General features: G+C 42.1%; 1 protein-coding gene across 2 annotated transcripts in view; it reads right to left on the bottom strand.

The window, feature by feature from the left end:
* The window catches only part of SLAIN1 (SLAIN motif family member 1), a 60,573-nt gene extending 49,424 nt beyond the window's left edge, over positions 1 to 11,149 (bottom strand). For both annotated transcript variants that reach the window (XM_059995662.1, XM_059995663.1), the window contains exon 1: positions 10,317 to 11,149. In XM_059995662.1, coding sequence (XP_059851645.1) covers positions 10,317 to 10,930 — 614 coding nt within the window. In that variant the 5' untranslated portion in view covers positions 10,931 to 11,149. The remainder of the gene's footprint in view (positions 1 to 10,316) is intronic.
* Positions 11,150 to 14,255: the final 3,106 nt, after the last annotated feature.

The following is a 14,255-nucleotide window of genomic DNA, read 5'->3' as shown; positions in this document are numbered from 1 at the left end:
AACAGGTCACAAAAATATGAAACCTAAACTGTAAAACTTTTAGAAGAAACTACAGATGAAAAACTTTGTGTCCTTGGGTTGGCAGTATTTCTTAGATACATATTTTTAGACTCAAAGCATGATCCATAAAAGAAAAAAAATGTACCAACTGGACTTCATCGAAACTAAAAGCCTTGCTCTTTGAAAGACTGTTAAGAGAATAAATGACAAACCATGGATTGGGAGAAAATATTTGCAAATCATTTATCTGATAAAGAAACTTATAAGTGGAATATATAAGAAATTCTGCAAACTTAATAAGCAACCCAGTTTTAAAAAACTGGTAAAAGATTTAAACAGATAGTTCACCAAAGATGAACTATGGATGGTAAACAGGTGTATGAAAAGAGGCTAATCATTAGCCATTCGGGAAATGCAAACTAGAACGCCAGCGAGATACTATCACACAGCTGTTAGAATGCCTGGATTAGCCATAGCAAGCCTTCCGGACGACATCGTGCAACTGAAACTCCTAAACTGCCAGCAGAAACGTAAAATGCACAACCACTTTGGAAACGATTTTGGCAGCTTCTTTAAAAATTAACGTACACCTACTTTCTGTTACAGCCACTCAAAAGTCATGACGTATTTACCTGAAAGACACAAATGCCATGTGTCTATGCAAAGACTTATCTGTAATAGTCCGAAACTGAAAACAACTGAAATGTTCATGAAAAGATGAATGGATAAAACAAACGATCGTTGTGTCCTTACAATCTAAAACCTTCATGATAAAAAGAAATGAACTACTGATTCATGTAACAACAGAGGTGGATTTCAAAATAATTATCTTGATTGAAAGAAGCCAGACCAAACCAAACCAATGAAAAAGAGTACCTACTATATGATTTCACTGATACAAAAGTATAGAAAACACAAACTAATCTAGATTGACAGAAAACAGATCAGTGGGTGCCTGAGCTGGACGTAGGCAGGATCAGGACAGGAGGAGATACAAGGGGCCACAAGGAAGCTTAAAGCATTGGGCCATCTCCACTATCTTGACTGTGATGATGGTTTTATGGGTTATACATGGGCCCAAATCTATCAAACAGTACATTTTAAATATTTGCAATTTATATTGCACTTATACCGTAATGAAGCTTTACGAAAAACTCACAAGACAGTAAGCAACTGACTTCCCGCCCTTCAGTGAGCCTGGAGCTGCCATCCACCAGGCAGCTGAATCACAGAAGCAGGTGCCACAGCCCTGACAGAAAGGAGCCACAACACTAGGCAACTGTGCAACCTCCTTATCTTTCAGCTTCTTTTAAATTAATACATTTTCCTCACTGTTTAATACACACACTGGTTCATGCACTCTCTGAGCATCTGCTTGTTTGCAAACCTCTCTCAGCTGCCATGTGAAGCACTGCTCTGCCCATCACCTCCAGCATCCCATGGGATGACCGCTGCTTTCTCCTGCCGCTAGGAACCTCCACCAAGCAGCTTGCCTGGGGATTTCACACACTCCCACCAGTTTGGGGGTTTTTCTGGTAGAGCGTTTTGCTTTCTGCTTGCAGGGAACCCCTCAGGAAGATGTCCTTAATCTATTAGGGCCTAAGTAATATGGTTCTCTCGTTTGACCATGCAGCCTCACAGCACATTCAAAAGCAGCTTCCCAGAGGACCATGTAATGGCTCTGGGACCCACTCTGCCATATTCACGTACAGGGACTTCTCTCTTTTCTCCTCCGCTGTCCACGTGCTATCTGCTACTGTGGCTCACCCCGACCCTGCAGTTCACAGAATATGGGGGTGATCATGCGACTGAAAGCAGGGAATTCGGCTGAAAGCCTGCGTGAGGAATAGGTGGGACCCCAGATCGCCTCCTCTACTCCACACTGCCCATCCCACCACCCCTCCTCTGCCACAATCTAGGACCAGAGGCTTACTACTGACACGTGCATAAGGCTGACCCAGAGAAGCTCTGACTTCAGGCACACAGAACTCAGCTGAAAGACAGATGAAGTACCCGCACTGAACCAGAGAGGCCGACCAAAAGTCTACTTGCTGAATGGTTAGCACGCTAGCCCCATTTTCCCCTTTACATTCCGAGAATCGACTGCCTTAACTCCTATCTCCCAGAAGGTTTATGTCTGGAGACACAGATGAACCCAAGAGAAGACCTAAAGATACTGAAACCTGAGCTGGCCACCCACCCAATCTCTGGTAAAGCCTACCAGCCAGAGTTCCACCCATGCAGAGGCCTTAGATCAACTTCGATATCGCCTTTGGGTATGAACAGACAACCCACGACACCAGATATCTGGAATAATCCTTTTAAATAAAACCCTGAGACTAAAAGTATTGATAGAAGGGAAAAAAGAACTGAGGAGGAAAAACAATGCAGGGAACAGATGAAAAATCCAAGACAATTATAACTGATACCATCTGAGAGAAAATGTTGTATTCACAAGACAAAAACAGGATATTTAAATGGGACAGCTTCTTCTTTCTTGGCAAGTGAAACAATTAAACTGTTATAGAAGAAACAAAAAATTCAATAAGTGAGTTTGGAAGATCAAGCTGAAGAAGTCTCCCAGGAAGGAGCAAAACACAGACAAACATTAACAACCAGAAGAGAGGGATAAGAAAATTAAATGACTGTACCAGCAGGCCTCCATCTCATTATTATAAGTTCTAAAACACACATGAAAGTGAAGAGAAAGTTATTTGTTTTAAAGGCAAAAAATTTTCCAAAGTTGAAGGCAGGCCACCAGGTTCTAGAGTGAGGCACCCACAAATGCTCAGTGCAACAAACAGACAGGTCCATACAAGGTACAACATGACATTTAAGAACCCTAGGGATAAAGAAAGAAACCTAAAGAAAAAGTCACAAATGCCCTCTAACAGGAGGAAAAATAACTTAGACTTTTATACCCAGACCAACCATGAATCTTGTATGAGGACAGAATAAGGACATTTTCAAATACACAGGATTTCAAAGTGTACTTCTCATGCATGTCCCCTTTCTCAGAAAGGTAACTGAGGCTGCATCCCACCCACAAGAATAAATGAAATTCCAAGACAAAGGATTTATGAAATAGGAGATCCAATATTGGCAAGAAACCCGAAGGAATTCCCATGGTAACAGCATTGTGCATCCAGCCTGAGGAGCGACAGTAAAGACTGGAGCAATGGGATTAAGCATTCTAGAACGGATGGCAGGACAAAACAAATTTTTAAAAACAGATTTAAGAGATTATCAAATACGTTTGACCTTCTTGAGAGATGTTATGGCTCCAGTATTTACAGAGATAATTAGTAATAAGGGATTAAAGAAAGTGAAGGGGGAAGAGAGAGGCCATTATTGACTCTTGGAGGAACAAGGAGATTAGAGAAAACAAATGTAACATACAATTAACAGGACTCAGCTAATAACAGTGATAACCATGACACAGGTCATTACGATGATTTAAGAGAAAAGTTATAAAAACCATTACGAGAAGGGAAAGAAGATATGGTAGCTGGAGGATGAAGGGAAGAGGCCTTAGTCCTCATTTTCCAAAACAAGTCTATATCTGTTTAAGATCATGTAGTATAAAGACTGTTTAGAAATAAAGAACAAAAGAAACTGCCAAAGGAGTATAAAGTAATATCTATGTCGAGGACTCAGAGGCAGGAAAGAGTTGGGAGAACTGCTGCTTTCTGTAGTAAGCCTTGGTATAGAAGAGTTTTTGAACCATTTACATCCTACTTATTGTATTACCTTGATAGAACTTTGGAAGTACTAAGCAAATATGTGGAATTAAGATAGAAGGGATCATTTTTAAAGTCAGTCTCCAAACAATGTTCCCAGGATAGTTTTGAGCCTACTACTTCTCTGGGTAGGCCTAGAACTGGATTTAAAGAGAGAAAAAGGGCAGTGAGTTATGAAGATCACGTAGCTACAAACTCCCTGAGTATAACATGTCTCCAAAATTAGATTAGCAAGGTAAAACCTGTATTTCTCCTAAATGGCTCTTATCTTCTAAAAAGTCATAAAAATCACCTCTTTCATTGTCATTACAATGCCAGCAACATTTACAATATCCTAGTTTGCCATTGTTAATACACATACCTCCTACTAACTGCTCTTTCAACTTCTACCTTTCGTTGACAATATATTAGAATATGGCAAGAATATGTGAAAAGCCTTAGTCTAAAACTTGAGAAGCCTTCAAATAGAAAAGCTATCATTTAAAATGTCACACTTTAATTTTCCTTCACGTCTCTTCAAAACTTCCAAAAGCACATGACTAGAAACTATTGTCCTTCTCACAGAATCTTTTCCTTTTCATACACTTCATTTTCTGGACCCCCTGACTGCATACACGCACTAACACTGGGAGGCTGGAAATAATACAAAGTCCATCATAATAACCCTGAATGCTTCAAATGAAGTATTTCAAAATGTCTAGAAAAATATCTTGGTTATTCTCAACGTTTGGTTCTAAAGCCATCCTTCTGCAGATAATTCAAAAATAATTACAGTAAGTCCCCTACATACGAACGAGTTCCATTCCAACAGCACGTTCATAGGTCCAATTTGTTCGTAAGTCCAACAAAGTTAGCCTCCGTTCCCAACTAACACAATCGGCTATATAGTACTGTACTGTAATAGCTTTATAATACTTTTCACACAAATAATACATAAAAAACAAACAAAAAATAAAGAAAACATTTGAAAAGTACTGTACAGTACCAGCCACATCACTGCCGCTTTTACGCTTGCTTCTGGACATCCTGGGATTGATTGAAATAAAGATGCTGTACTATTGGACTCTATATAGTATTGTACAGTAAAGTACACAAAAGCACAACCACTTGTAGAGGATGCATGCACATGACAAGGTACACCAGACAAGTGAACTAACTTACGCGATTGGACATGTGAACACACATTCGCATCTTTCAAAGTTCACAACTTTGTTTCGTTTGTAGGGTACTTACTATACATGTATATCATAGACCTGTCACTGAAAAGTAATATGTGTCAATTTTCAAACAAGCCATTTTAAGAGTCTTAAATCACCATAAGTTTTATTTTAAGGAAAGGTAAAACACCAGCACTGATTAGCACAATCAATCAATCTTAGTCAGCTTAGATTCACTAGCATCTGCTAGGGTCAAGCTGGTTAGCCACTGCAAAAGAAACTTACCCCCAATAAGCTATTTAAAAGGATACATTAAGTCTAAATTTTAGTTACTGAAGGTCCCATAGCAGACTCTTCCCCCTCCCTCCACATTTATATCTAAACTCTATTTCAGTGTCTCACTGCAGTGTTTCAAATTTACTCATTTGAAAGACACATCAGCATAGGCTTCAGTCAACTCCACTTGCTCCTAGAAAACACTGTGCATTTTCGATCAGCACTGTCAGAAAGTGAAGCACCCTCTGGTCTTTCCACCGAAAATCAATTATGCAAAAAAACAGCCTAGGTGGTCTAATTTAGCTGTGCCATATGTATAGTACAAGGTGTTCAACAGCTCTGATGAAAAATTGGCAATGACTTTAGCCAGCTGTCCAGGGTCTTGGTGTTACACATGGAAGATGAATATCTCATTCATTAAATTTTCCTTAATTTATAGATATCACCATTTTCCCCTTGTATCATTAAGAAATTTTCTCCTAGAATGGCATGGACTAATATATACACTACCAAGCGGAAAACAGATAGCTAGTGGGAAGCAGCCACATAGCACAGGAAGGTCAGCTCGGTGCTGGTGCTTTGTGACCACCTAGAGCGGTGGGATAGGGAGGGTGGGAGGGAGGCAATATGGGGATATATGTATACGTATAGCTGACTCACTTTGTTATAGAGCAGAAACTAACACACCATTGTAAAGCAATTATACTCCAATAAAGATGTTTAAAAAAAAAAAGAACATTTCTCCTGTCCTTTCCAGTTGGGCAAGTTAAAGTCCCTGCCACATCTCTTTTAAAAATAAATGCCTCCTTTTACAGCTGTATTTTATACCAGTTGGCATGTTTTAATCTTGGCATTGTCTGAATACAGACTCGTCTTCTGGTTGAGGTGAGCAGGTTCTGACCTACCCCGGCACTACACTATCTTCAGGGAGCCGTGTTCTTCTACCTGTTTTCTCCAAGTCCGTTTTGCTTTGAACAGTACAAACTGGAGTTATTCTAACTTTAGCCATAATGCACAAATGCATTAACTATTTCAACCCAGGACATATACACATAAAACTGAAATAAGTTTAATCAAGACACATTTGTATTATAAGATACAATGTACTCTGGTCCTGATTTTATATTCCACTGAACTTCATAAAAAAATAATACTGAGTCAGTCCACTAAACTGACTTTATAACCTATTAATGGGTCACAACCATGCTTGGAGGAAAAAACATCAATGGTTGCAAACACTTCTGAATCCATATAAATAAGTCGAAATTTTAGTCAATTCTTTCAGTAAATAACTGAAGAAGTTTACCTAAGTTATTTCTCCTTGGCGCTTAACACTGAAATTAGGGAGCTGAAATAGGTCACAGAAAGGTCTAGTATGCAGTTAATGATTTACTGCTCCCATTGCCACTTCATACCAATCTGGTTCCCTCTCCTTGTACCCTGGTTCTTCTTAGCCTAGTGCTTCTCAGCCTGGTAACACTGGGACAGAGACCTTCAAAACATCCTTCTGTACAGACTGGCAAATCATCCAGTCACACCATGTGCCACGTATGCATCAGGACTTTAGCGCTTCTGAACTTTTTAAATTTGCTCCTGGTACTCGGTTTCTCCCCTGTACTTTCTGGCCTATGGTCTCCTGGAGAGCTAAGGCTGTCAAATTAGTAGTAAGATAATGGAAGAACTGATACAGCAGGATGTGAAGTTTACTATGGGATTATAATAATTGGACTTAAGAATGAAGGTTCTGAAACCACAGTCAACTTTAATTTTCTGAGACACTGAATTTTAGCAGCACTGTGCTAATATAACCAGATTGTATTAAGGCAAAATTACATACTTTAAATTCAACTAAGATAAATATTTGAAGAAATAAGACAATTGTTTTGTTTCAAAGCTTTTCATCAAAACAAAAAGCAGAATACATCATTCTTCTTGCATCAAAGTTTTTTTTTCAATGAACAGAAGAAACTTACAGGTTAAATAATTGTTTGGAAGAAAGGCCTATGAGACCTGACTGATCATTCACTAACTAATGAACTATCATCAAGCAAACACTCTTCTATTATTCACTTTTTTCTTTCGCACATAACTCTTGAGCCAAGTGCTGTCCAGGCTATACATTCTAAGATTGTATTAGAAAAAACAGACTTACATGAAAGAACTTCTAAAATATTCAATGATTAACCTACATTTGTGAACTTCCTTTCCTAAGGATCTGACATTTTAGCAGGAAGTGCTATTCTAAATAAATTATTAATTTTGTTTAACCCATTAGGATGAAATCATGATAAAAATGTATGAAGAATTGTAGGTAATACAGTTAAAGTAACATTATTAAGGACCAAGTTACTGTTAACGGTGATGCAACTGTTATAGGGAAACAAAGATGTCCAAGATGTGTCCAATGAAAGGTAAGTGTAAAAAAACTGATGTGGATATATTTGCATATTGATTTGCATAACTATGTTTTTACCTTGAAGGATCTACAGAAGGTTAACAGGGTTCACTCTGAGTCACAGTAGTAAATTGAGGACAAGACGGAAGACTTTTGTGACTTTATAAATTTATAAATAATTTAAAATAATCAGGTACATATTATCCACTTTATAAAGTTTTAAAAAGTTATAATTTATAAATAATTTAAAATAATCAGGTACATATTATCCACTTCAGTTGTTTCTTAATAAACAGGGAAGATAAAAATAAGTAGCCTTCCTGCAAACATTATCAAGGAAGCCAAATGAAAAGCACTCTATTGACGACAGCGTCAGGCAGGGACACGCGGTTTGCAGTGATGAAGGAACATCAGAAGGCTCTGCAAGCATTAACAAGTGGGTTTAGCTTTGAAAATTAAACCCTGTTGACTGGTGATGAACAAACAGGCCAAGTACTGCAATACAAATATATCTCAATGTATAAAAATGTTCTGATAGAAAGTTTTCTATAAATCAGGTGACCTTACAAAAATTTTAAGTCCATCCCACTAAGATTAATGATCCCTCCCTGTTTTTCCACCTGGGATTCTAACCCTGGCTTTGTTTTGAGGAAGATACGGTATAAACAGTGTGCCATTTGTCTACAGAAACATCTGTAAGGTGTCAAGGCATTGATTTAGTCATTCACAGATATACCTGATGAGTGAAATTAGTAGAACCTGCTGCAAATCAAACCTGGTTAGATTTGCTTCAAACCATCTGAAGCGCTACTGGGCTAATCTCACCAAGTAGGTGATTTTTTTTAGTTATTTTAATGATGTTTTAACAAAAAATAACTACAAAAGGAAAGCCTAAGATAGCAAAATACTAGCAATAGTTGGAGGATAACTAAATATGGTAGCAGTCCATTTAAAAAGAGAAAATATTACAATTATATTCACCGTGTATGTACTAGCACAAATCTAATATAAAATAGTGAATCATGATAAATTTTAAAGTGCTAATAGCTTTAAAGCACAGGATTGATCCTCAGCCAAAATACAGCAAGTTTCCTTCTGTTACTTAAGTCCGTATCTCCAGAAAAGGCCAAGTGGGGACTAAATCAATCTAAAATAATTTGAAAGTGGCATAAGGGCTTACAGTTATTAGTAACAACCTAAGCACCATCATGAGAGCATTTTCTGGTACCATATTCAGGCTGGATCTGAGATTACAACACAGCCTGGACTTTACAAAAATAAAGGTGCAGCTTCTAAAGAATGGCTTAAAGTTCCAGAAAGTGGCGAGTTGTTTTGATTTTTACAACCTGAGTTACCTGCCCAGTTGCCAAAAAGTACTAAGCAGAAGGATGACTATGCCTTATTATAGCTCCCTGTATTTTGATTCTCAGAATCAAACCAATTAATGTACTTTACAGTTAGAGTTCTCAACATAAAAAAGTGCAAGAGAAAAGGACCACCACAGTTCCTAATGGGAAACCAGCAAGGTTCTCCATCTCCCATTCCCTCCTGAGCAATCACTCAACATAAACACAAAGAAAGTGAGGAAGACCCAGCTTTGAAAACGGGAAGAGGACCTAAGATTAAAAGAACTACAATTACTCTTCATGCTACTGCTACGTACAGGTGAATGCTGTTCATTCTCCCTGAGTGAACCTAAGTCCCACCTGATCTGAAGCTTCTATTCATCTGACCACATCACACTACCTCTAACGACTGAGGAAAACATGCGAACCAACCAAAAGAAGTCATGAAGTGACTGCTACCCTATGAGCAAGCACTATTAAAAACAAATAAAGGAATCAGAACACCCCTCTTCCCTCCCCCCCGCAAGGTACTCACTGAAGGAAAGCAGACAGAGCTAACCAGATTTCAACTGAATAAATGCTGCCAGCCTCAAGTTTTCTGATAACCAACTTCAAGTTTCTAAAAAATAAAAAAAAAGTTTCTCTAATCTCACTTTTCTTCAATCACCAGTTTAATTTTTTTAATTAAAGCAAGTTCCTTGGGTCCTACGTAACAGAGTGCCTTCAAGCTGCTCACTCCATTCCCCGAAAAGCCTTCATTTTTTTTTTACGCCGTTACTGATGGGAAAGCCAGTGAGGTCAGCACACTGGAAAAAGCGAGCCTATTTCTGAAGTGAGAAGCTATCAAAGAAGATGCAGCGAATGAGGACAAACCACTGAACAACTCAAACAGTAAGAACGAATCTCTTAAGGAGAGATTCACCACTCCTCCATGCATCACTAGGCGCCCTGGGGTGCCGAGGAGGTAGGGACAGCACGCAAATCCAGTCCGGCCTTGGTTTGGGAGGACAAAACAGTAACAGTCGCAGATGGAGGCCAACCCCTACCCATCCCCCGTCACTCCCAAAAAAGACTGAGGAAAAAGAACACGACTGAGTGACAAAAAGACAAGATAGCATGGATTTTGCAGTTAATGCTAACGAGGAGCGTGGCACCCAATCATCAGCAAAGACGACAACACAGGAGAGGAAAAGGACCAGTTCATCCCCAGATGGGTCGGCCTGAGCTGTAACAAAATAGGTTTCCACCCCGGTGAACAGCCTCCGCTCATCGCCCGGCTCGGCACCTGCCAGGTCACCCCGTCTGGGGGCAGTGGCTGAGGTCCCCCTCTTCCTTCCAGCCCTCGCCCTCCCCGGGCGTCGCAGGCGAGGGCCCCAAGGGAGGGAGCAGAGCTCGGCAATACCAGGTGCAGTCGTCCTCGTCCCGCCAGGCGGCCACGCTCTCCAGGTCCAGCGGCTCCACCTCGTCCAGCAGCGTGGGGGGCGGCGAGGGCGGCGCGGCGGCGGCCCCGGGAGGTGTCCCCGCGCCCCCCGGCTCCGGGCCGCAGCCGCCCCCGCCGAAGAAGCCCGCCGCCTGCTTGAAGTAGACGAAGGGCGCCTCGGGGGGCTGCGCCAGGCTGCAGAGCAGGGAAGGCGCCGGGCCGGGCAGGCAGTAGGTCCCCGGGAACGCGGGGCCAGAGCCACCGCTGCCGCCCCCGCCTCCGCCCCCAGCGCCCAACGCCAGCCCCAGCCCCAGTCCCCCCGAGGCGGCGGCAGCGGCGGACGGGGGGCTCCGCGGAGCCAACGGGCTGCAGGCCCCAGCGGGGGGCGGCGCGGCGGGGGGCGGCGGCGGCAGCAGCAGCAGGTGCGGTGCGGCGGCCGCGCTGGCCGCCCGGCTCCGCAGCTGCTCGTTCTGCTTCTCTAGCTTGCGCACCAGCTCCTGCAGCTTCTTCACCTCCAGCTCCGCGTTCACCACCGGCCCGGAGCCCGCTCCGGAGCCGCCCCCCGCCGAGGCGCATTTCACCTGCTCCGCCATCATCGTGGTCCCCGAGGGCGCCGCGGCCGCCGGGGGTGGGGAGGGGCGGGGTACGCGCCGACGCGCCGGCTCCTCGGGCCGCGGGGAGGCTACAGTTCCTTCCCTGCCGCCCCGGCCCGGGGGGCCGACTACGCTGGGGCAGAGACCGAGGCGGCTGTTCGCATCAGCACCGGGCCGCTGCCTCTCGCCGAGGCAGCCGCCGCCGCGCTGCTCTGCACATGCTCAGAGCCTCCCTCCAGTCCCTTGGGCGCTGCTGCGGCTCCGGGTTTTAGCCGCGGCCCCCGGGCGGGGCGGGGCGCGGGCGCCGGTTGGGCGGGGCGGGGGTATCGGACCAGCCGGGGGGCGAGGCTTTCCCGAGGGGCGGGGCCGGGAGCGCGGGCTGGGGTCCGGGGGCCACCGCCCCCGGCCGCGCTACCCAATCCCAGGTGCCTGATTGGACCTGGCCCGAACTTTCCCGCCACCGGCACTTCCTCCCGCCGCGGGGGAGGGAGCGAACTGAGCTGACTTCGGAGCTAGGGGCGGGGTTCTAGAAAAAGCAGCCGCAGCAGGTGCCTGCGCTGCAGGAGGGCAGCGTTTGCCCGCCGGTTCGCTACCTTACAAGAGCACTTGGACTTAACCGTGTCGTCTACCAGCCGCTAGCTAGTTAAACCTATAGAAAACCAAAGGACCAGGAAACGGTATCTTAAGAACCAAAAAGTAAAAACGTGGAACGGAAAGGCTTTGAGGTGATGCTATTAATCCCTTGATTGGTAATACAAAAACAAAATGGTGGGAGAGAAGAGGCCGAGGAGAAAGAAAATCTCCCTCTCACTAAGAGGGGGGAGAGTGGCCTTCCCCCCACTAAAGAGCCAGGTGTTCAGTTTTTTCTAAAACTGTCCGGTTTGAACTATTGTATTACCACCAATGTTTGCCGCAATAAAAGAAAAACATTTTTATACTATATACATTCATTAAACAAAAGATCTTTGAGCACCTAACTCTGTGCCAGATACCATTCGAAGAGCTGGCCATGCATTCAAGTGAACAAAACAGGCAAAAGTCATTACGGGAGAAACATGAGTAAAGTTGAATGGTGTTCCATCTGTTAAATAATTTACAAGCTATTAGGTCAGACTTGCTGGCGTGAGGTTGGGGAAGAAAAAGAGAAAACCTCAGAGCTCGACCCCAATACCCCGAATCGCACCTGCAAACTTGCCTTTTCTTACACCTTCTGGAAATTATTGGTAGATCTGCTTGTAAAAGCGGGGTGAGGGGTGGCTTAAGCAGAAGAATTGAGTCTTTTCATTCAATTGATATTGATGTAGCATTTTGGGGTGTTTAACACAGAGAAAAGTCTGAGATTTTATTATGAGAAACTTCCACACAACTGGTTCTCATCCTCAGATGATATACTATCTAGTGAAGGTCCCTGCTCTGGGACTTTACATACCAATCTTTGTGTCAATGTACCACATCCCTCTGGAACTGGTTATTGTATCCGTTGGTTTTAGATACAGCTCTGTGGCTTCCTGCTCAGAAACACTTGTGTCTTGTCAGTTGTCAATCTATATCTCCAACTTCTGTGTGTAGGGTGAGTGATCTGCATTTAACTAGCTTGGTGAGATCTTCCGTAAATTGGATAAATATGTGTGATAACTACCCTGAGCCTTCCTATCTGGTGTCCCAGCTTGCTAGACCACCACCTAACCACCTGTATCACCCATCACCTTTCCAAGTTTCAGTCTATCTTCTAGATATACTGGTTATTACTAAAACCTGGAGAAGTGGAGTAATACTACTGAAAGTCCTAAGTAAAGAATCTATTGAAGGATTTTCCGCATGCTCAGTGGCAGATGTGGGTAGCAGTATCCCTGCAACACAAAGAAAGGGAGACAACAGACACAATGAGAACAAAGAGCTGCTGGGTTCCACATTAGCAAAAGAAATCGGGAATAGGCACAGAACAGCGAAGACAACAAGAATTAAGATGTAAAGAAAAGCAGTCATTTTACTGCGAAATTTATAATAAACATCCTTCTTCTCCTCCGTTTACTCAGTATGGTCTATAGAATACATCCAAGCAACCAGTAGTCAAGCCTTAGAACTGTGTTTTCTAAGTAACAATTAGTATTGTAAAAAATCTTTGTTGTTTCAAAAGAGAGCATTCACTGAAATTTAGACCTAGCAAAGAGGTGAAACATTTTGTCCTAAATTTCTATTCTGTGTTCTTCTTCTGAAAAGAAAAATTTGCCCTCTTCCTAACTGTTTTTAACCTGTGAAAGGATTCACATCTAGAGAAATTTTATATCATCTCTTTCTTTTCTATGTCAGCACCTCTTTTTTCCCCTTCCGTGAATTACATATGTACACACAACAGAAACCCTCAAAATGTACCCTGATTTTAAGTTGGTATCCCCAGGATGCCTGTCTCTTTAACACATAATTAAAGAGGTTGATGGTGTCAAGGTTTCAATTAAGCAGTCTTGATTTTTTATTTTGATGCAAATTTGTAAGCTTTGTGTTTTGAAAGAAATTGCATGCATAGCTTCTCAATTTTAAAATATTTTTGTTTTAAATGAAATACATGAGGTGATTTCAGAGGTTTACAAAGAAGATATGGAAAATAAAAATGTATGTCTCATTAAAAAATTTATGCTTTAAGGATACATTTGAAACACCATAAATTGATGAGAAATATCCATATATCACACATACAAAATCAGATAAAGAAATACATATTTCTCTGGTGCCCCTCATTCCTTACACTCCAGAACTATGGTCTCTGGGTCACTCTAGTGAATTTCAAGAGAGAAAGTAATTGATTTGTATTTTTCGCATATACCTCTAATAGTATCTATGGACGTCAAATTGATCCATCCACAAAATTGGAAAGACAGCATAGTTTCTTCCTGAGTTTGTAAATCTAATTCTCCAAGGAAATCTAGGAACAGTCTGTTATTATCCCAGTTTTACAGTTAAGCTAACAAGGTTAGGTTACTTGCCCAAGTTCAGTCTTGAAAATGACAATAATTCTTAGCACAGTTTCTTGTGGCCCAACCACTCTTCTCTTTATCCCTTTGTCTTAGAGTGAAATTCCTCTTAAGAGTAAGCCCCATATGTTTTAAATGCAGATTTTCCATCACTGCAATAGACATACCCTAATATGACCACTACCTTCATTCAAGTTGATAGATCCAATTACCACAAAAAGAAAAAATCACTAGTGTGTTAAACTAGGATCAAAGATCCCCAGCTCTGTTTCCAAATTCATTCAGAAGAACCACAGCGTTTGTTTTTGTTTGTTTGGCTTTGTTTTTGTTTTGTTTGGGTTTTGTTTTTTCTTTTGGCC

Source organism: Delphinus delphis, chromosome 18 (genome assembly GCF_949987515.2).
Source record: "Delphinus delphis chromosome 18, mDelDel1.2, whole genome shotgun sequence".
Lineage (NCBI taxonomy): Eukaryota > Metazoa > Chordata > Mammalia > Artiodactyla > Delphinidae > Delphinus > Delphinus delphis.
Note: the sequence above shows the minus strand (reverse complement) of the source record. Positions and strands in the feature narration are given on the sequence as shown.